Raw genomic sequence first — 20,241 nt, forward strand, 5'->3', positions numbered from 1 at the left:
ACGAGCAGCACGATAAACCCAAATCCATGAAATTCGCCATCGTAACAGCTCTCGCCGCTGTCATGATCCTCGGTGGGAGCTCCTCGGCTGCCAACTCTTTCACCTTGCCGGAAGGACATAATGTTCGTTTGTGGCTCGGACGGCACTACCTACGATAATGCGTGCGACTTGCGAAAACAAAATTGTATCTACAATAAACGCATTCTATTCAAGCATTATGGACCGTGCAAGATTGGGTAATGGCAACCAACAGCGAACACAAGAAAGGCGAAAAAGCATTCGTGCTAGTCACGTGCTTGGAAACAAAGGCAAGGAAACCGACTTGAAACAGATAACCATAAATGATCACAAAAACGACGTTTCATTGTGTTCTACTACATGTTTTATACCTGCTGATGCAATTAAAAAATAAATAACGGCGGGCGGTAGCTACAACCGCAACAAACTAAAAAGAAAAGTAGAAGAATAGAACCAAAAACGTAGGGCCTCGTCTTGACTACCTACTACAAGTACTAACATATATTACCTGGTACGAGTAATACCTAGTACTTCTAGGAGTAACGAGAGTTACCTATCGACGAAAAGCCTTTACATAAGATGGTGTGTCTTCATGCTGCATCAAAAAAATTATTGGTGAAGTAGTACTACTAGTATTAGTAAGATGTGTTCGTGTAAAGCCAGGAGAAGCAACTAGTGCCTCAGCAAGCTTCTCCCACTGCTCCATGACCTTACCGTGCCCCTGCCGGTATGGGTGGTCCGCAATTGTTTGCTTCAAAAGCATGACCTCGTCAGCTTCGCTGAAGTTTTTGCGCTTGGTTGGTGCTGCCCTTGCTAAAGCTAAAGTGAAAGGGTTAGCGGAAGTAGAGACATCGTGCTAGTGGGTGGTCGGTGAGGGTCGTGATACAAACTCATTACAAGAATAGAGCAACTTAGTGTTTTAAACCTCTTGATGATAAAGGTGATATGAAACTCTCTAATACCAAATTTGGCATGGTACGATTAAACTCGTTTTTATTGATTAAAATTTGTAGCGATTAACGGGGCTGACACGTGTATTTTTTTTTACTGGATGAGTAAAAAAAAAAAAACCAAAATTTAGATTATCCTAAGTAATTATGAGGTATAAACACAGCCCTACCATGATCTGTGTAAAGGGGGCGGTTCACCTACGACCAGTCGTACGCGCTATTCTATTGCTTTTAATAATACCAAGCCTGTTCGAGCGCGGATTGGCCACAACAAATAGCGAATACACCAAAAAGAAATCTGGGCTATTACGGTGTGTATTGAAATTTAAAGTCCACTTGCTACCAATAAAATAGGTGAACTATTCGTGAGTGAATTACTCCATCGGGACGAAATCTAAAAGTTCGGATACCAATAGAACACCGACTGGGCAACCATGTGCTATTTGAAACGCTCTCTAGGTTCGGCTCACCGACTAATCAGAAGGAGGGAGCGTGCGTTACAAGCTTTCATTATCAAGGTCGAAAGGCATCGACTTGGCTGCGAGAGCGCGGCGGGGGCTCATTTCACAATAAGAGCCTCGAGCAGCACACAAGCGCTCTTTTTCTCGGTCTCCTCTTCGACCTTAAGCCCGCCCCGTGGCACTACGAGGAGCGGTGTGAAAGTCCACGCCAAGGACGCTAACTGAAAGGCACAAGCCAAAAACGCTAAGCCTCGCGGCAAAGGACCCACTCTTCAGGAGGCTACTAAGGTGACCTCGGAGGCAATCATACGACCAGTAACACGGTTGCGAGCAAGCGCATAGACACGCGCCGCAGTATTTCACCTTCAGCCCCTCCTGACGATTGCCTGAGCTCGCGATTCGTAGAGCGTGAGATCAGTCCAGGTAGTGAAGACGAGGCCGAGACCGGGGGCCTCCACAATGTTCCTGTCGGCTCCGTGGGAGGGTACACTCCAGTGCCCAGCGAGCACGACGACGACGGCGTGTACTTGCTCGATCCCAATACGTCTGAGCCCTATGAGGACCTAAACCTCTCAAAAGCTTTCGATCGCAGAGGGTCTTGCGCGCGTTAAGACTGCTAAAGCTGCAGCCGAAGACGCCCAGCCCTGAAATAAACGCACGGCCTCAAGCTCTCCGCTTCGTGAGGAGAAGGTGACTATTTGACTCCTATCGGAGTCTCTTCGGCTTCTCAGATGAAGAGGAACAGGAGGAAGAGGAGGGTGCCACCTATAAGCTCCGATAGGTCACAAGCAACCTCGACCGGCAGCAGGAGGGCTTCCAAGCTGCCTAGCGTATGTGCTGGGGTCCACCGGCAACACCCGTCAGCCAGGGATCTGTCATTCATCCGAGAGGTTTTTGGCCTCCTGAGGAGAGCTCTGGGGCTGACCTCTTTCTGAAGGCTCCCATTGCTCTTTAGGGCTTATCGCTGGTCATACTTCAAAGGGCGGTTTTGAATGTACTTGCTTCATACCGAGACGTTGGTCGCGGTTAGCTTGAAGGGTGTCGGGTGCGTTCTTCTCGCGCCGCACCGAATATTCGCGATAGCTTTTTGATCCGGAGCTCATACCAGGACATGTGTGGGGCGTTGGTTGAGTCTCTTTACAGCTCACCCTCGGAGTCACGGAAACTCCATGAAGATCAGCTGATGTATCGCATCCTGAAACAGCGTGATATTTGTGCTCAATTAGCCCACTTGGTCAGCAAGCGCTTGCTGCATAGGGACATCTTGAAGTGTGCGGCTTTTAGCGCTCACGATGAGCGCGGGTACGGAGTATCGCCTGCGTCCGTACCCCGTTCGGGCAAGAAGCGCCGGACTACCTACGAAGTTACCGCAGCTTCTGTTCCCAGATTACGACAGTCTATCAGGTACCGTTCAATTGGCTCGCATGAGCTCTCGAAATGGTCGCACCCCTTTCCCTTCACCAGGATCTGGCGCTTTCCGTGAAGCCGCCGTTCCTGGAGAATTCACCTTACGTGGTAGTGGTCTTCTCCGTTCTGACCCAGCAGGGGCGGATCTGCCCTCGAACGAGTACGATTAGGAGGCTCCTCCGGGGCACTTCTCTCGCTCAAGTTCTCCCCCTGCGGGTCCGGGCAGGGCCTTGAGGTTGACCGCCTCTGTCAACGCATCCTCGTGCTTGAGATTGCACTTCACCTTGAGACGGAAGGTGATGCTATCACCCCGGCCGGGAATTGGGGCGTGCTTGCTCGACTTGCGATTGGTCGGAGCGGGGGCCTCGGATCTGTATCAGCGGGTGAAACACCGGGCCTCTACGTCTTATTTTGACGAGGCCTTCCGCATGATCGGACGTATCGAGGATCTACGACAGCGTCCAAAGCCTCCTCCGGCTCACTCCCAGCCTTACGTGTATGGTGCGTACCTGACGTACTCAGCGTATGCCCCTAGGCTCCGCTCGAACGGGACCCCTCCGGTGTACGGCCTTGATCTCAGCCTTGCTGTCCAGCGCGAGACTTGGGGGCGCATGCTCCTGCACAGCCGTCGACGCCTGGGGCCGTTTCTCGTTTCGAGGAGCTGAGCCAAGGTGGGTCTGTGAGTCAGCGACCACCTGTAGATCATGGTACTGCTTAAGATTCCAACGTAGAGCGTCGGGTGTGTCGTTATTGACTTTGATCGGTCGATGGTGTACGACGCATCGGGTCTGACCAGGACTGCGAACTGTCAGAGGAAGCGTATTCTTTAACTTGCTACTACCGACAGGACGAACAGTATCTAGTGGTAGGTTCCTAGTGTCGAATAACACAATTCACCTACTTTAAACACAATTAACTTTCCTTTTCCTGTTTGTCAGAGTGCTTCTTCTGGGTCCTGGATCGCTGCCATTGCATCGCGGGCCCTGCTGATCACACTTAACTTGGGGTCCACAAAACAATCCACTTGTTTCCACAGCGAAATTAGCCGGCTGTTGATAATTAAAGCCAGCCAGCACTTGCTGTAAAGCCGTGTCTCACACGACACTTTTGTGGTGTGCTAGACATCAACAAATGTCCACGCAGTGAAGCGAAGGGCAAATAGAACATGCACTTATGTGCCAAACATGAAGCAATAGTTGCATGGGCACCACTGTCGAGCTATTTCAGCTTGCCCCCCCTGGCTGCTTCAACAATCCCATCCGGGCGTAATTGTCCCCAATTTGAGCCGACGCAGCAAATTCCTCCTCGCTGCGTTTGTCGGGGGCTACAGGAACACGCGTTGGTGAGAACGCCATCACGCGAACGATATTCGGATCTCGATCACTCCCAAAATTCAATTCAACGCCACCTCCGATTAGCGCGTGTCAACTCCGTCACTCTCCGTACGAGCGTTGCTGCTGGTTTGATCTAGAACAGGAATGGGTTCGAGCTGGACGAATGCTTTTGGCAGCACGCAGAAAACGCTCGCAGAAGAGTCCCTGTTTTAAGACGCCGTCTGAGAGTATAATCCGTCTTTAACACAGCGTAAACGTTTTCGCAGGATTTTTCGTAGTAGCAAAGTCGCGTATTCCTGTCACGTATTAAGCAGACCTGGGCCTTCACGTACGGGATAAACAAATGAAGTCGAGAATCAGTTCCCAATTCTCCAAAATGGTCTCCCGCATGAGCAAAAATTCGTTGTGACCCCTCGCGAAGTGAAGATCGTATATGTCTCTCAATACGGAGGCCGCAAGAACTGAGGGAAAAGGCTTAATCGCCGTCTGTACCTTTTCCATTACATGGAAAAGCACATTAGAAATTATAATCTCGGGCTTTAACCAAATACAGTATGCAACGCATTGCGCTGGGCCTTGTCCCCGTCTGCCATAGCGTACTGAATTACAAGCTCCTTTTAAGAGACCCATTCGTATAAACGCCTTAGCGACACCAGCACCTCCTCAAACACTGCCGTGGTCTCTTGCGAGACTACAAATAGCGCAACCAAATTCACGAGAACGATCTGAAACGCCTACGACTAGAACAGGGTAGTCCACATGATTACTTTTATAGGTGGCGTCCAAATGTAGTACGCTGCTTTGAAACGGATGATGAACATGATGCAACAGACCCAGAATTTGCTAATGCAGCAACAGCAGCAACAGTTGCTGGAACGTCCTCTGGCTGCTGCTTACCCGGCTCCTGCCATGAATGTGGCAGCTGCTTACTCTCCTCCTGCTCAGAGTGCTCCGATACCTCAGGCTCACCCTGCCGCGACCACTCCTACTACCCCGTTCCGTGGCATTCGTCAAGGCCCGGACCTGTACACTCAAGACGGTCAGACTGTGTGTGGTAGGTGTCACGTTCTTGAATGTAACCGGCTCAACTGTCGCCGAGGTAGGGCGACTTGCACCAACTGTAAGGCTGTGGGTCATATCAGCGTCGAGTGTGAACATCCTCCTACGAACGGTTATCGGAACAACCCGCCGAGGAACGGTCGTAAGTGTTTCTTGTGTGGTGAACCTGGTCACTTGCTTTCGGACTGTCCTTTGAAGGCGTCTCTAAAGACTCTTGGAACGGCTGCTCCTCAAGCGTCTACACCAGTCCAAGGACAAGCGCCCCGACAGCAGTGATGGGGGCGAGAGGGAGGGAAAGGGAGTGTCGCTCCTTCCTCTTGTCAATGGAACGACACAAGTAGGAACATTTGAACTCCTTGGAGGAGTCGACCGTGAGGTATGAAGTGCGTCCACTGCTGGGTGGAGTGAAACCCACCGTGTTGGATAAGTGTGAATCGCCTGAAGAAAGAGAGTGTGTAACTGGAAAAGAGGAGCAAGGAATACCTATGACATTTGGAGCCCTCGAGCCCGTACAAGACGGTGTGTCGATGGTCCTCGGAGCAAACCAAGAGTGGAGTGTGGAGCGAGAGAGTGCAGTACAAGAGAGTGCAGAAGAAGAAGACAGTAACAATAACGAGGTGAGTGGCCGACGCAACGAGAGAACAGTAACTGAGGAACCGTGTTACCTGAGAGAGATAAAACTACAACCTGAGAGCGCTATGGAACGAGGAGTCCCAATAGTGAAGGATAACTACGAGAATGTGGAGTCGAGTGTGAGTAAGCTCGCTAACATCATTAACGACCCGAGGAGTCACCTGGGTCGGAGCGGACACAGTCAAGAAGAGAGAGAGATGTTCGTTCAAACCCAACCGGAAGAGCCTATAGTCGCCGAGGAAGGCATTCCAGCCGGTGGCGTTGAACTAGAAGGAACGGACTCGGAGACTAGCCTGGATGAGAACACTAGCCCGGAGATGGACGCTAAAGAGATCGCAACCCCTGCCGAAGAACCCGAGGTAACGCCTTCGTACGCGCGAGTGTTCTCAAAGGAGAAAATGGATGCCCTACAAGAAGGAAAGGACATTGGAGCAGCTGACGAGAAGGGAATACGACGAGGAGCTCGAAGATAGACTGTTTCCCCTGGACGAGGTCGAGCTGAAACGTAGACAAGATGAGAAATCTGAACGGTCTAGGGAACTGTCCCTAGCCGAGCTCAGTACACTTCTTGGCGTTCCTAAGGAGAAACTGGAGCGGACTCGTGAGTCTTCACACGGACGGTTGTCTACCCCTGAATACTGGTTGGAGTAGTATCGCAAGATGCTGGCCTCGACGGGCGCGGCCAAGCATGCCAACCGTAATTTCAAGGAAGAACCTTCGGATCGTGTCGGTTCAGTAGTGGCGACCGACTCGGATGGCCGAGACGAGGGTGGAGGAACCGATCCCAAAGTGTTTCCCCTCAAGGAGATTAAGGAACCGTTCACTTTCCTGAATCGAGTGGGTCAACCCCTGCAGAGGAACCGGAAGTCGTGGACCTTACCGTGATCGAGGCCAATATCGCCTTAGACTTCAACCGACAACCGGGTAACCCCTCTAGTGCTTCCGCGGAGGGCCTCGATGCTCTCATCGCTAGCGGAATAGTGCCTGAGCGGTGGCGTGCTCTAATCTGGCAGACTGTTTATTACTTCGTGAAGACTGAAGAAATTCAGAAGGGATCGCAGTGCCCCGGCTGCCATGCTGAAAAGTTGAGGACCGAGAGACTGATGGAAGAAGGAAGCGTTCCTATATGGAAGCAGTACCTTGAGACCAGGACTCGGGACACTCTCAAGCGTTTCCTTGATCCGTCTGCAGTCGAGCTTGAAAATCTGCTGGTGCGGAGAATCCTGGAGCTTTATCGGAAGGAAGGAGACAAACAGCGCGTGAAGAGCATAGACGGAAGTCCCCTTGCCGAAAATGTCGTCCGAAAGAACCTGACCCTGAGAAGACACCCCTCGCGAAACGGGTTAGTTTTGACTGTTCTTCTCTTTTCAGCCGACGCTCTGAAGCTATTGGGTCACGCTGCTCGTCGGGGACTCGGAAAATGGTTTGTACGGTTACGTGAACGTTGTGGCCGACCGACCCGCTCCGAAGCAAAATCCTGGACTCCTAGAAGTGCCTGACTCTATTGAGGACACATCGACCGAAGATGACGACTTTGTGGTCCCGAACGGCAAGCGTGTGATTGGATCTGTTGGCGGAGTAGAAGCGTTATCGTGGGGTTTCATAGAAGACACTCCTGCGGAACTACTAATCGACTCTGGAGCAGTAGCGTGTCTGGTGCACAGCCGCGTATTAGCTCGCCTAGGCCTAAGTCACGCTCCAAGGATGCCCTATGTTGGAAGCCTGAAGGGAGTGTCCGGATCCGTTATTTCCATCAGAGGTGTCATTGACCTGCCGGTGACGCTAGGGTCCGTCAAGAGAAGAATTCCGTTCGCAGTCGTCGATACTCTACACGTGGATGCTATCCTAGGGACTAACGCTCTACGGGAATTCAGAGCCGTGGTAGATCTGGACGCTAACACTGTGACGCTGAAGGACACTGGAGAGGTGTTCCCGATCGGTTCTCCTCGCGTCGAAGAATGCTACTTGTCTCGAATCACTTCTAATGTTCGTGTCTACCGTGGAGCGCAAGCTCTTGTAGTCGCTGACGTCCAGGGTGAGGTCGAAGACGGTACGACCGTTCTCGTCGAGGGTCTCGCGACGCTGGATAATACTGTCAAGATCGCTCGCTCACTGTGTACAGTCTGCAAGGGTCGAGTGATTGTAGAAGTGTGCAACCCTACGGAGGAAGACGTGGTTATTAGAAGGGGAACGCTGTTGGCCTCTTTAACGGTAGTCCCGGAGTCGGCCTTCTCGCTGGGAACTTCGACTATCAAGCGTGGTTCGAAGAGTCTGACCAAGTCGATCCCTCCGCTACCGCAGCCACCCAAGTACGCTATCCCCAGAGAGCCTGCTGACTGGATCCATTCTGTCAAAGGTGCCGCGGACGCGAGGCCTGAGAACACTGAAACGCCTCCGCCTGACCCGGACCGTGACCCCGAGGAAGAGTTGGAAGTCGACTTGGAGAGCTCTCAGCTCGGAGACGAGCAGAGAGAACTGTTCCGCGAGGTTTTGCAACCGTTCAAGGACATGTTCGTTGAGACCTCTATGCGTCCTGGCCGTACTGATTTACTGGAATTCTCGATCGACACGGGCGACCACGCGCCGATTAAACAACCTCCTTAACGGGTGTCCAAGGCCGAAGGCGACGTCATGGAATCCGAGATCCAAGAATACTTGAGTCAGAACCTCATACGACCGTCTACCAGTCCGTGGGCCAGCCCAGTTCTGATGACTCGCAAGCCTGATGGAGGGATACGGTTCTGTATTGACTACCGAAGGTTGAACGCTGTCACCATCAAGAGCTGTTACCCCATGCCCCTTATAGACGATATCCTGGACGTTTTAGGGAACGCTAAACTGTTCTCAACTATGGATATTGCCTCTGGATATTGGAACGTCCCTATGGCTGCTGATAGTGTGGAGAAAACAGCTTTTACTTGTAAGTACGGTCTGTTCGAATGGCTGGTGATGCCCTTCGGACTGTGCAATGCTGTTCTGGCCTTCGATCGCCTAATGGAGACGGTTCTGGTGGATCTCAAGTGGAGAACTTGTCTGGTGTACCTCGATGACTGTATGGTTTTCAGCGAAGACTTTCCTACTCACTTAGTACGGCTAAAGCAAGTACTGGACCGATTTCGATCAGCTGGATTCAAGCTCAAGATGAAGAAGTGCAAGTGGGCCCGGGACCAAGTGGCGTTCCTGGGCCACATCGTCACTCCTTCGGGCATCCTGCCCAACCCTGAAAAGGTGAAATCAGTGATGAACGTCCAGAGACCTCACGATCTGCATACGGTTCGAGCGTTCCTGGGCCTGACGAGCTACTTCAGACGCTACATTGCGGGCTACGCTGCGATTTCGGCTCCGATCGAACGCTTGAAGATGAAGGGAGCCCAATTCGTCTGGACCGAAGACTGTATATCAGCATTTCTACAACTGAAACGCAAACTGGTGGAACCTCCTATCCTAGTGTATCCTGACTTCTCGAAACGCTTTCAGCTGTATGTGGACTCCTCGAAGCTAGCAGTTGGAGCGTGCTTGATGCAGACTGTCGATGGGCGAGAGCGAGTGGTGGCGTACGCTTCTAAGTTGCTAGTAGGATCAGAGAAGAACTGGATTCGCAAGGAGGACGGCTCCTCGGAGATTGAATGCTGGGGAATTGTCTGGGCCACTCGAAAGTTCCGCTGCTATTTGGACCGGTGTGAATTCGACCTGTATACTGATCACAAGACGTTGACCTGGGTATTCAACGAGACCAACCGTACTAGTAACGCTAAGCTGGCAAGGTGGGCGATGGAGCTGTCTCAACTGCGTTTCAAGGTGTTCCACAAGCCTGGGACATCCATGGGTCACGTGGACGGTCTATCTCGGTTTCACTCTCAAACGATCAGTGCTATCTCGATGTCGGATCTGCTTAACGATGCGAGCGACGCTCTACAGGGAATCAGTCGAAGTCGGGGAGTCTTCGACTCCCGGTGTAGACCCCGTCGTGGTAGGAGTCCGGGTACCGAGAACGACTCGAGTGCTGACCCTTTCGCGCTGCGGAGGAAGACGACCCCGAGGGACAGCTCCTGGTGTCCCCGGTCGGATGTTTTCGGGACTCCAGCCAGACTCGATTTCTTAGAAGAGCAGAAAGAGAACGCCTTGGATTCAGGCGATGATCGCGTTCCTGAACGACGGAGCTCTCGCCTTGGATCCCCCAGCTACGGACGAAGGTCTTACTGATGGCTCCTAACTACACTGTGAAGAACGGTGTTTTGAAGCGTCGAGTACACTTGAAGGCTCGAGCTGGACCCGCGTCCAACCTCGAAGTGCCCGTGATTCCGCTACCGTTCATCTCAACCGTTCTTCACCACTGTCATAAGGATGTGTTATCGGCACACGTGGGAGTTACCAAGACGATGGATCGATTCCGTAAGCATGCCTATTGGCATAGTTGGAAGAAGGATGTAGCTGAGTACGTTCGGGAGTGTACTGTCTGTGGAAGTGGTAAAGGTTATCGACCGTGGAAGAATGGTCTCATGCAGAAGATGCCTGTGCAAGAGTTATCCGGACCGTTCTCCTTGTTGGTCGTTGATGCTGTAGGCCCCTTGGTGGCTACTCCTAGAGGTAACAAGTTCATTCTGGTCTTCGCGGACTACTTCACTAGATGGGTGGAGGCGTTCCCGGTGGCTCGGCTTGATACGGTGACGTTCGTGGAAGTGATGGTGAACGAAGTGATCTCCCGCCATGGTGTTGCTGAGCGGCTGCTCAGTGACCAAGGTTCCAACTTCATCTCGGGATTGGCTCGCTCTTTCTACGAGACTCTCGGAATCAAGAAGCTGTTTGACGCTGCCTATCATCCTCCGACGCAAGGACTGGTAGAGCGTTTTAATTGTACGCTCTTGGGAATGTTACGAATGTACGTCAACGAGTCGCAGACCGACTGGGATTTGTACTTGCCGCGGGTACTTTTTGCTTACCGTACTTCCTATCATGAGGCGTTGAGGGATTCGCCCTTCTTCAGTCTCTATGGTAGAGACCCAGTATTGCCTCTGGATCTAGCGTTCCTCAATACGAACAACGAGTGGAAGAGCAACGAGGTCGCTAGCTATCGTCGGAAACTGTTCTTGTCTTTCCGTGACACTAGACGCATGGTAGAACGCCAACTTCTGAAAGCTCAAGGTCGGCACGAACAACGTTTGGGCAGTCAAGTGTCAGTGAAGTTCGCAGAAGGCGACCCGGTGTGGGTGTACCAGTATTTCAGGGCTCGACGTGGCGAACGAACGACCAAGAAGCTAGCCTTCTCGTGGCATGGTCCCTATCGTGTGGTGGGAACAGTGGGTGAAAACGCTTATCGTATAGCCATTCCTACCCATCCGAACCGAGTGGTGACCATCAATGTCAACCGCTTGAAGCGTTTCCGTGGACGCTGGAGTAGACCGTTCCCGTCTGAAGTGCCGGAGGGAGTACTGACCAACCCCAGCTTGGATGACGACGGTCCTTTGACCGAAGGTGATCTCCCTTCCACTAGTTACGTGGAAAGACTGCTCATTGGTGGTGAGGAGACGGCTTTGACAGGTGTGCCTTGCCCTGTGATAGACATCGTTGCGAGACGCAAGAAGAATCGGGAGGAACAGTTCCTAGTGTTATTGGCGACTTACGAGACTTTATGGAGACCAAGAAATACTCTACTGCCTACTTACGCCACTCTGATTAAAGCGTTCGAAGATACGAGAAGGAAGGAGGCTGGGCTTCCGGAACTTCGCCGCAGCGCGCGCCTGGAAGAAGCTAACGCCGCTGTGGACGAAGATGAACTACTCTTCTAAAGAGTAGTGGAGTAAGATTGGCCTTTCGAGTCACGGTGGACTCTAAAGTCAGTCTTGAGGGGGAGCGTGCAGTGAAACACTCCCTACTTTTATTTTGCATATTTCTGGATATTACAAAACGGTTTCAAGCCTCATGCATTACGAAGAGAGACCAACAAGTCATCGGACGCGAGATGAACTCTACAAGGGGCTTGTTGAAAGAAAAACAAAACGAAAAATTAGTTATGAAACGACACTACTTCTCCTACCCGCTTCTAATTGGGACGGTCTGGATCACTACGGGCGTGGGAAAGGAACGCTGGACAGCGTGACTACGCTGACTTCTTCGATGGTAGCGACTTGGACGACGAACGGTCCGGAGACACCGTAGCCTTCTTAGGCGAAGGTGAATGCGACTCGGCACGCTCCTCGGGATCCTCGGGCTTCTTCTTGGTGGCTTCGTCGCCTTTGAGGCAGCGCTTGTCTGGCGACTCTTCGGGCTTCTTCGTCTCAGGAGGCGGAGAGAGCGAACGGTGTGGGGAACGCTTCGGAGACGAACGCCGACGCGAGACTCGCGAAGTTCCCCTCTTGGACGACGACCCCGCCGGCGATGCCGAACGCTTGGGCGAATGCGCGCGTCGAGTCTTCTTGGCAGGCGAGGCCGAACGCGATCGTGACTTGGAGCGCTTCGAAGGAGCAGTCTCCGCCGCCCCCTTTTCCTTTGAAGGAGGAGACTTAGAAGCCGAACGCTGTCGAATGGCCTGCGATGAATCCCGCTTGGTCGAAGACTTGGACTGCGGCGCCGGGCGCTTAGGAGAAAGCGTGCGCCTCGACTTCTTCTTCTCCGGAGACGCCGATCGTGACCGAGACTGTGACGGATGGCGAGAACGCTTGGGCGACAGTGCGCGTCGGGACTTCTTCTTTACAGGAGTAGGCGAACGCGATCGCTCCGAATACGAGATGCTAGCCTTGCGCTTGCCGCTTGCGCGCTTGGGGGAAGGAGGCCGCTCGGGCGTAAGTGAACGCTCGCGCGACCGCGAGCGACTCTTCCGCTTGTACGAACGCCGTGGTGAACGAGAGCGTGACGTGGAACGCTTGGCCGACTTCTTCGACTTAGGAGGAGAATATGACAAGTGCAGACGCTTGACGGGACGCTTGCCACCGGCCCCACTCTCGTCCGAACAGGGTTCGTAGCCCCGTGCGTCTTTGCCGTCAACTCCGTCGGGTCCGTCGTCCTCGTTCTCGGACTCTTCGTCCTCCGATTCGGCGTCTTCTTCCTCGACCCCTGCCCAAGACGCGGTGAAGGTTCCGTTGGTACGCTCGAGCGGTGCGTACCCGTCCTGATCAGCTTGAGAGGAATCAAAGGGAGCGATCCTAGGTGCCTTGAGCGTCCCATCGCGGAGTTCGCGGGCTATCTTGACCTCCAACTTCTTGAGACGTGGACAGTGAGTAAGAGCGTGCGACACCCCGTCTGAGAGATCTCCAACCCAATGAGAAGCGTGCTTGGCCTTGGACTTGACGTCGTGAAGTACCCGAGCCAAGGCGCGATCCGAGAGCTGACTGTCTGCCTTCGCGCTGTTCGGATCCAGGGCGCCCGTGTGGAGTAAGAGCTCCGTCATAGTAGCAAAGCCGCCCTCGTCGATGCCGAAAGGCTTCAGAGCGCCCCGGATGCGTCGAACGTAACCTTTTTGGTCGTGCTGATATAGGCGAGTCAAACTATCGATCACGGGGCCCCGGTACGACTTGGCATCGGGAGTGTTCCGGCCTGGTTGCCCGCCCATCCACATTAAACGACGCCGGCTCGTGCACCTCTCGAACAGTTCAAGAAAGCCGTAGTAACCCCACGTTTCGATGCAGATACTAAGGAAGCGCACGCGGGCCACGAGAGCCAACATCTTAAGCCTTGCGGCGCGCGCTGGAGTTCTTGAGAGGCGCATTGAGCTGCCAGTTCCAGAAGCGGGCGCGATTCCCCGTTCCAGAAGCGCCAATGCGCTACGTGCACTAAAGGAAAATCGAAGGGGCTGTACCAGAGGACGGACCCTCTCCACGGGAAAGCCAACATGAACGGCTCCAGCCCGAGCAAAACGGCCTCTTGATAGATCTTCTCGAGATCGTGGCGCAACCGCGGGGGAGTCCTGTCGGCGAGCTCGAATGGTAAGTCGAAGGGAGGAGAAGACCGGTCCTTGCGCCCCTGCGACGACGTGCCTTGAGAGCCCTGCGTCTTCTTCTTTCCCGAGCCCGGTCTAGCCTTCTGTGGCGCAGGGAGCGGGACTCTAGCGAAGCGGTGATCCTGTGGTGGTTTTCCGCGGGCGTGCTGTCGCGAGGGCGAAGGCAGGATCATAACTGGACCTGTCAAGGCCTCGCTGGCCTTACCGCTGCCCTGGATGATGGCCGCCGCTATCTCGTCCAGTATCCCCATCCCCACAGTTCCTTCGTTGATGGCAAGCACGTCGCGCATCGCCAGCCAGAAGCAGACATCGGCGGCGGAGTCCTGCGGCCGAGGCGTTCCTTCGGACGAGTCGGAGGAATCCTCCTCGACGACCTCACGGAGTTTCTTGTAGCGATCCTTATCGCCGGAGCCGACCATACCGCTGGCGCTGGTGCTGGGAGACGGGTCGTCGGGTGTTGGCGTCTGCGTCGCGGGGAGGCAAATTGCCGAATGAGGCGGAACATTGACAGACTGGTTGCCGTCTCTGGCGTTTCTCGAGAACCTCGCCGTTGGTTATCGACTACCCTCTCCCAGGTGTCGACCGTGAACGATTGATGGGCGATGACCACGCAGTTGGAGGAACGGTACACGGCGGAGTCGGACGTGTCTTCTTCTCATTTGTGAAAGTTCTTCACAAGGAATGGGGGTTCAAGCAAGCCTCGTCCTGGAATACGCGCGGTGGGAGCTATGGCCAGTATACACCAGCGTGATCGTCGCCTGGGTGTTGACGACTCCCATTAGGAGCGTCGGGTGGGTGTTCCTGACGCAGGTTTGGCGCGTTCTATCCATGAACCTCGAAATCTGTGGAGAGTGTGCCTCTCCTTACCGACACACTCTGCAAGACCGTGAATTCCTCCAACTACGCGGTTCGGTGTACGCTTTCGCGGCGTGGAGCGTTTCTTTAGCGCACCTACCTGGGTCCTTCAGGACGGTGATGCAAGGTACGGTGCTTATGGGAGGATGCTCCGTAGTTAGTGGATGGCATGCAAGGTCACCTTCGCCGAGTACCTACCTAACGTGCTCGTGGACACCAAGGACTCTGCGAAGCGTTACTGGAACGCCTCATGGGAAGCCAGCCGGGCTACTTTACTTCGTTGTTATGGCGTTGGCGAGTTCGTCTGCTGGGTCGCGTTGCTGTGCCTGTCGTTGCTGCTGTTCGTACCTATTAACCTCTACGACCTAGTGGAGTTCGTCCTACAAGGACCTATCGGTGTTGCCATCGGACTTATGCTGCTAGTGACGTACGACTACTGTTACGAATGGACTCGCTGGGACCTGCTGGGGCCTCTCTTCGTCGCAGTGACCGGTGTGATTTCGCACGCCCTGCGTCTGTGTGAAGAGGATAACCCGCTGCTTTCGATGGCTCCCCAGAGTGTGGTCCGTCAAGCTTTGGCTAACATTCAACTGAACGCTTAGAAGCGTAGGCGTGCCGAGGCGCTTTGCTTGGAACGCTTGCGATACAAGGATGGTATCGAAGGGCTACGCGACTTTCAAGCGGCGGAAGAAGAGGCCCCTACTACGGAAGCATTCCTGGGTAACTCCTATGGAACCGAGCAATCCACGGAACGTCCTATTGACCTTTCGGGTGCGCCCGAAACAATGGCTCGCCTGCGCCACCAGCGTTGGCCATCTGTTCGCCGAGGACGGCAAACTCCAAGTCGGGGAGTATGTCCCGTACCCGGGAATGTAGGCGTCGTGCCAGGCGCTGGCGGGCCGGCTTTTGTGACAAGGGACCTCGGCGAAGGTCAGCGTGCTGCGACGGCGGGAGGCTGGTTCCCGTTGACCCCGCAAGCTCCCACTCACTTCGCACAGGAGACTGGTGAAGTTATGGTGTGATTGTATTGGAACGCTACGGTGGAGTACTGGAACGGTGTGCGAGTTCCCTCCTATCGTCTTACGTGGCTGGGGACAAGGCCGGATGCGCAAGGAGGACCGCGTCTCGGACCTTTCTGTCGCCGCACGAGGACGGATTTCATGGAGAAGGACGCTTATATTCAAGATATACTTAAGCGGTGTCGTGTATAGGAAAGCGAGCTGGCGGTAGGCCCTCGTTCATTAGTCTCAGTCTTACATTTACTACCTCTTGCCTAAGCTGAGTGAGAGAAACAAACAAGAAGCTTTTTGGTGTATTAAGTTATCTTGTGCTACCGTTCCTGCCACTACTCGAGACCGTACTCCCTAAACAGCCGCGGACTACCCGACCCTAGAGGTGGTGTAGGACACAGCGAAGACTGTGCAGGCGCTGAACCGTCCGGGGTTTTGGTCCTATTTCGCAGGGGACACGGAGCCATTTTACTACGAGCCAATGTCTGCTGCGACCTGCTACAACCTCATTCGTGAAAAATATCAGACCATCAAAGGTCACCACGCCATGTTCATGACGAAACAGTTAACCCCCTGGTTCCCAACGTCGTAACTTACGCCATAGCAAATTTAGTATGTCGTAACTTACGACATAGAGAAAGCAACAACAGAAAATGGCTCAAACCATACTTTATTCAAGTCAATTCAGGAAAATAAGATGGGAGAGGTAAATCAAAATCGCATCAGAAACAGGCCAGGCGGGAAGGGAGACGGAGGGAACGGGAAAGAGACACGTGGATAAGGATAGGATAGGAAGGTGTAACCGTGCCATTCCAGAATTTGCGCAATGGTGCGCATCCGGTCCAGTACGCGTGGCAAGACAGATGCTGTTGCTGCTGCTGCCAGGGACATCGACTTCAAGCACTTGTGGAGACAGCTGCGAGCAGTTGGATGGTCATCGAAGAGACCAAGCGGCATCGAGACGGAGTGGAGGTACGTGACTCCGAATGGTGTCGAGGTATTTGTTGGAGAAGATGCGGTCGTGATGCATGCGATAGAGTCCGGTTTGCTGGCGAATAGCGAGGATGAAGAAGAGAAGACCGAAGACAACGCCAGCCCCAATGGCAAAAACGTTGAGGAAATTGATATTCGAGTATCGCAGATCGACACAGGAGCACAGCTGTCACAACACACACTTGATGATCTCTTTGGCTCCTCGAGTGACTCAGACGTCGAACTTTCGCAGGCCGCAGTGCCACGAGCGTTTGGACTATCATCGGGAGCGCTCGAAGCTGCTGAATCACATCTAAATGCAGCAACAAGCCTTCACTTAATGTCGGAAGCTTCTGGCATTGATAGTGAGGCTGAAAGAGATGACTTTGGCGCTGCACCCTCAGGCTCGAGGCTTCGTCCACTCTCCAACGTCAAGCCGGATGTTAACTTTGTCCCAGAGGATGAAAATACGAGCGCCTATGAAAGTCTCAGCTCTGGCCAGAGCGACAGCGACGGCGTGGACGACGGCGACGAAGATTCCCCCTTAGTGGATACTCCAAGCGATGATGATGTCGTATCGGACGCTGACGCTCCACAGATGGACGAGGCATTCGTCGAATCACTTCTTATAGGGCAAGATGGTGTCAACAAAAAAGCCGCGGAGGCAAGAGCTAACGCATTACGAGCAACGGAATGGTCTCCCGTATCGTCGGAGTTTGAGGAAGCGTCGCCCGCGTACCCGGGACTCAATGCAGAAGTGGGCAAGCCTGTACCGGAGCTACGCAGCGTCTGTCATTCACCGCTTCTGAATCTCTTCTACTACATGCCAAAATCACTGTGGGTGATGATAAACGTTGAAACAAACCGGTACAGTATGCAACAGATCGAAAAGCGGGCACAAGCAATACACGTCAAGCAGCTGGAGCCTAAACGAGAAACCCTCACCGGCGTTTAAAAGAAAACCCAGCGTACCAGACGCACGAGATCCTCCAGGTCCTAGGACTTATCATTGCACGGATGTTATGCCCACAGAACCGCCGCCTTGCGGCACACTGGTCGATGACGGAGGACGGGGCAGTTCCGGCTGGAAGATTTGGCCGGTTCATGGGTCGCAACCGCTTCCAAGACATCTTACGAGACCTTCACTTTGTGGACAACGAGAGTGAGCGTGCACGTGACAAGCTGTGGAAACTTCGGCCCGTTGTCACCAAGCTCCAGGACCGGTTTCTGGCTGGATGGTCTCTTCCGGCAGTGTTCTCATTCGATGAAGGCGTTCTTCCTTCCACTTCTAAGCGCAATTCAACCCGGATGTTTATGCCGGGCAAACCTCACCGGTATGGCACGAAAATATTTATGTTGTGTGATGCAATAACAGCATACTGCCACAGGTACTGTATTTTTAACTTATGTCGTAACTTACGCCTTTTGGAATTCTGTTTAACATCTATGTTGTAACGTACTAGATTCGAAATGTACGCTGGAAAACGAAGTGCTGGAGACACTGGCGACTCTTCATTCGACCATAAGACAGGTGCTGCGGCGGTTGTTCGTAACCTGAAGAGCGTGCTTCACGAAAATCGTCGCCATCTGTGGCACTTAGTCGTGATTGATCGATTCTACTCGTCAGTCCTTCTTGCGATCGAGCTCCTTAGTATGAGTGTTTACGTGTTGGGCACTATAATGACGGACAGACTTGGCTTTGACAATAATGTCAAAGCGACTAGGAAGACACGACCGGCAAGCATTCCTCGAGGGGCGTTCACATTCTCCCGTTCTATTGCTGTCCCAAGTATGGTGGCATACCAATGGTGGGACAGCAAACCCGTGCATTACTTGTGCACGGGCTCTGTGATGTCGGCTTCGTCAATCAATAGGAATGTGAAGCGCGTGGGACCAGTTACTGTGCCATGTCCTGCAGCTGTGACGGATTATCAGCGCTGGATGGGAGGAGTTGATATTCATGATCAACTCCGCCTCCAGAAGTTCTCGTTACAGACGTCGACCAAGTTCAAGAAAATACTACATGAGTTTGTTCTTGGGGCTCGTCGACCTAGCGTTAGTGAACGCATACATTTCACATAAGGAAACTGCACGAATTGCTGGAACGGCGGCGACGAGGCGTGGAGACTGGTATTTCATCCTTCAGAATCAGCTTCTCCAGCTCAAGGCTGAAGACTTTGATGGTGTCGTGGCGACTCCACCACCGCTACGCCAAAAGCGCCAACGTGCTCCAGTGCGGCTTACCCATGAAGTGGAACAGTCGGAAGATTGGGTGACTGTCAGCGGTGTGCAAAAGCGACGCCAGCGATCCTGTAAAGTCTGCGCATTACTCAGGACCGACAAAAAAAGAAATCTTACGCTACGACTTTCTTCTGTGAGCGCTGCTCGCTGGACAACGCCAAATGCTGGCTTTTAACAAGATCCGGCATACCTACAGGGGTGAAGCAAAGACCTGCTTTGCAATCTGGCATGCCGATTTTGACTGCGGTCAGGCGATCCCTGTCACCTTAGGGAAACGAGTTGTGCTGCGGCGTCCCGGGAAGAAAGCTGGACTGCGGAAGAAGACTCGCCGAGAATTACAGCTTCACAACGGGGAAGCAGACGACGAGGGGTCTGGAAATGATAATGACAAAAACCAGTGAGACCAGTTTGTGCACAAGAGAAGTGATGAAATGCCAGGTGTCAGATTTGATTTGTGGTAACTTTTGAGTTGTAATGCAGTTTTCGCAGATTTGATGCACGGGTTGCTGCGTCTTTTTCCTTCTAGGTGCCGGCTCTCGCGCCCTTTCTTTCATCCATCGGTGTCATTTACGACATTGAGCTAGTGATGAACACAAGAAAGGAGTATAACTTACGACATTCCTCAGTAAACCTGTTCAGATTTAATATCGCTTCCCGCGGACGTCTATGCACATCATACAGAACCAAAGTAACTACGCACGTCGTAAGTTACGACATAACAGTACCGTGACTTATACGTTAGCTGTCATAAATTCCGGGAGCCAAGGGGTTAAGCGAAGAACCGGTGCAGTTATTCGGCTGGACTGTGCAGCGATACTTAAGTGAGAGACGGACATTGGAGTTTTATTTCATGAAGCAAATTCCATGTTCTGACAGCGAGATGTTGGCACAAGAGCTGGCGATTGAAGGCTCGAGAGTATTCAACAACCCAGAGATGTATAGGAAGTGTTATCGCTCGGCAATTGATGTCCGAGTACTACAACGTGTGGACGCGTATACTACTATTCTCATGCGTAATTCCCCGGATGCGAGTCGCTCGCGTCGTATCCGCCATCTCAATATATCATCAAAGGTGGCAGATGACGATGAAAATGGCCATAAGTCGCTGTCGATTCTAATGCTTGTCGTCCCGCCTCCCGAAGATATCGCGAATTCTAATAGAAATGGCGTAATTTATCTACGTGACGCGTATACTTACATGCGCTTCGACATGTTCGACGACCACGTACAGTTCTCGTATGGTGGACATAGAGATTGCATGGACGAGGCTCAAGCCAGATATCTCTTTGCTGAAACGGGTAACGTGCTCTTCCGCTTCGAGCAAATGATCCGGAGAGCAAACCTCGTCACATTAGGATAATTCCTCAA

At 52.9% G+C, this 20,241-nt stretch overlaps 1 protein-coding gene across 1 annotated transcript; it reads left to right on the forward strand.

The window, feature by feature from the left end:
* Window positions 1-19,723: 19,723 nt before the first annotated feature.
* PITG_05110 (uncharacterized protein) lies at window positions 19,724-20,233 on the forward strand (the record flags this gene model as incomplete). The annotated part of the gene is made up of 1 exon (XM_002998766.1): window positions 19,724-20,233. One exon carries the CDS (start codon window positions 19,724-19,726, stop codon window positions 20,231-20,233), a length of 510 nt encoding a protein of 169 aa, XP_002998812.1.
* Between the last annotated feature and the right edge of the window lie 8 nt (window positions 20,234-20,241).

Source organism: Phytophthora infestans, genomic scaffold, assembly GCF_000142945.1.
Source record: "Phytophthora infestans T30-4 supercont1.7 genomic scaffold, whole genome shotgun sequence".
Taxonomy (NCBI): Eukaryota; Oomycota; class Peronosporomycetes; order Peronosporales; family Peronosporaceae; genus Phytophthora; species Phytophthora infestans.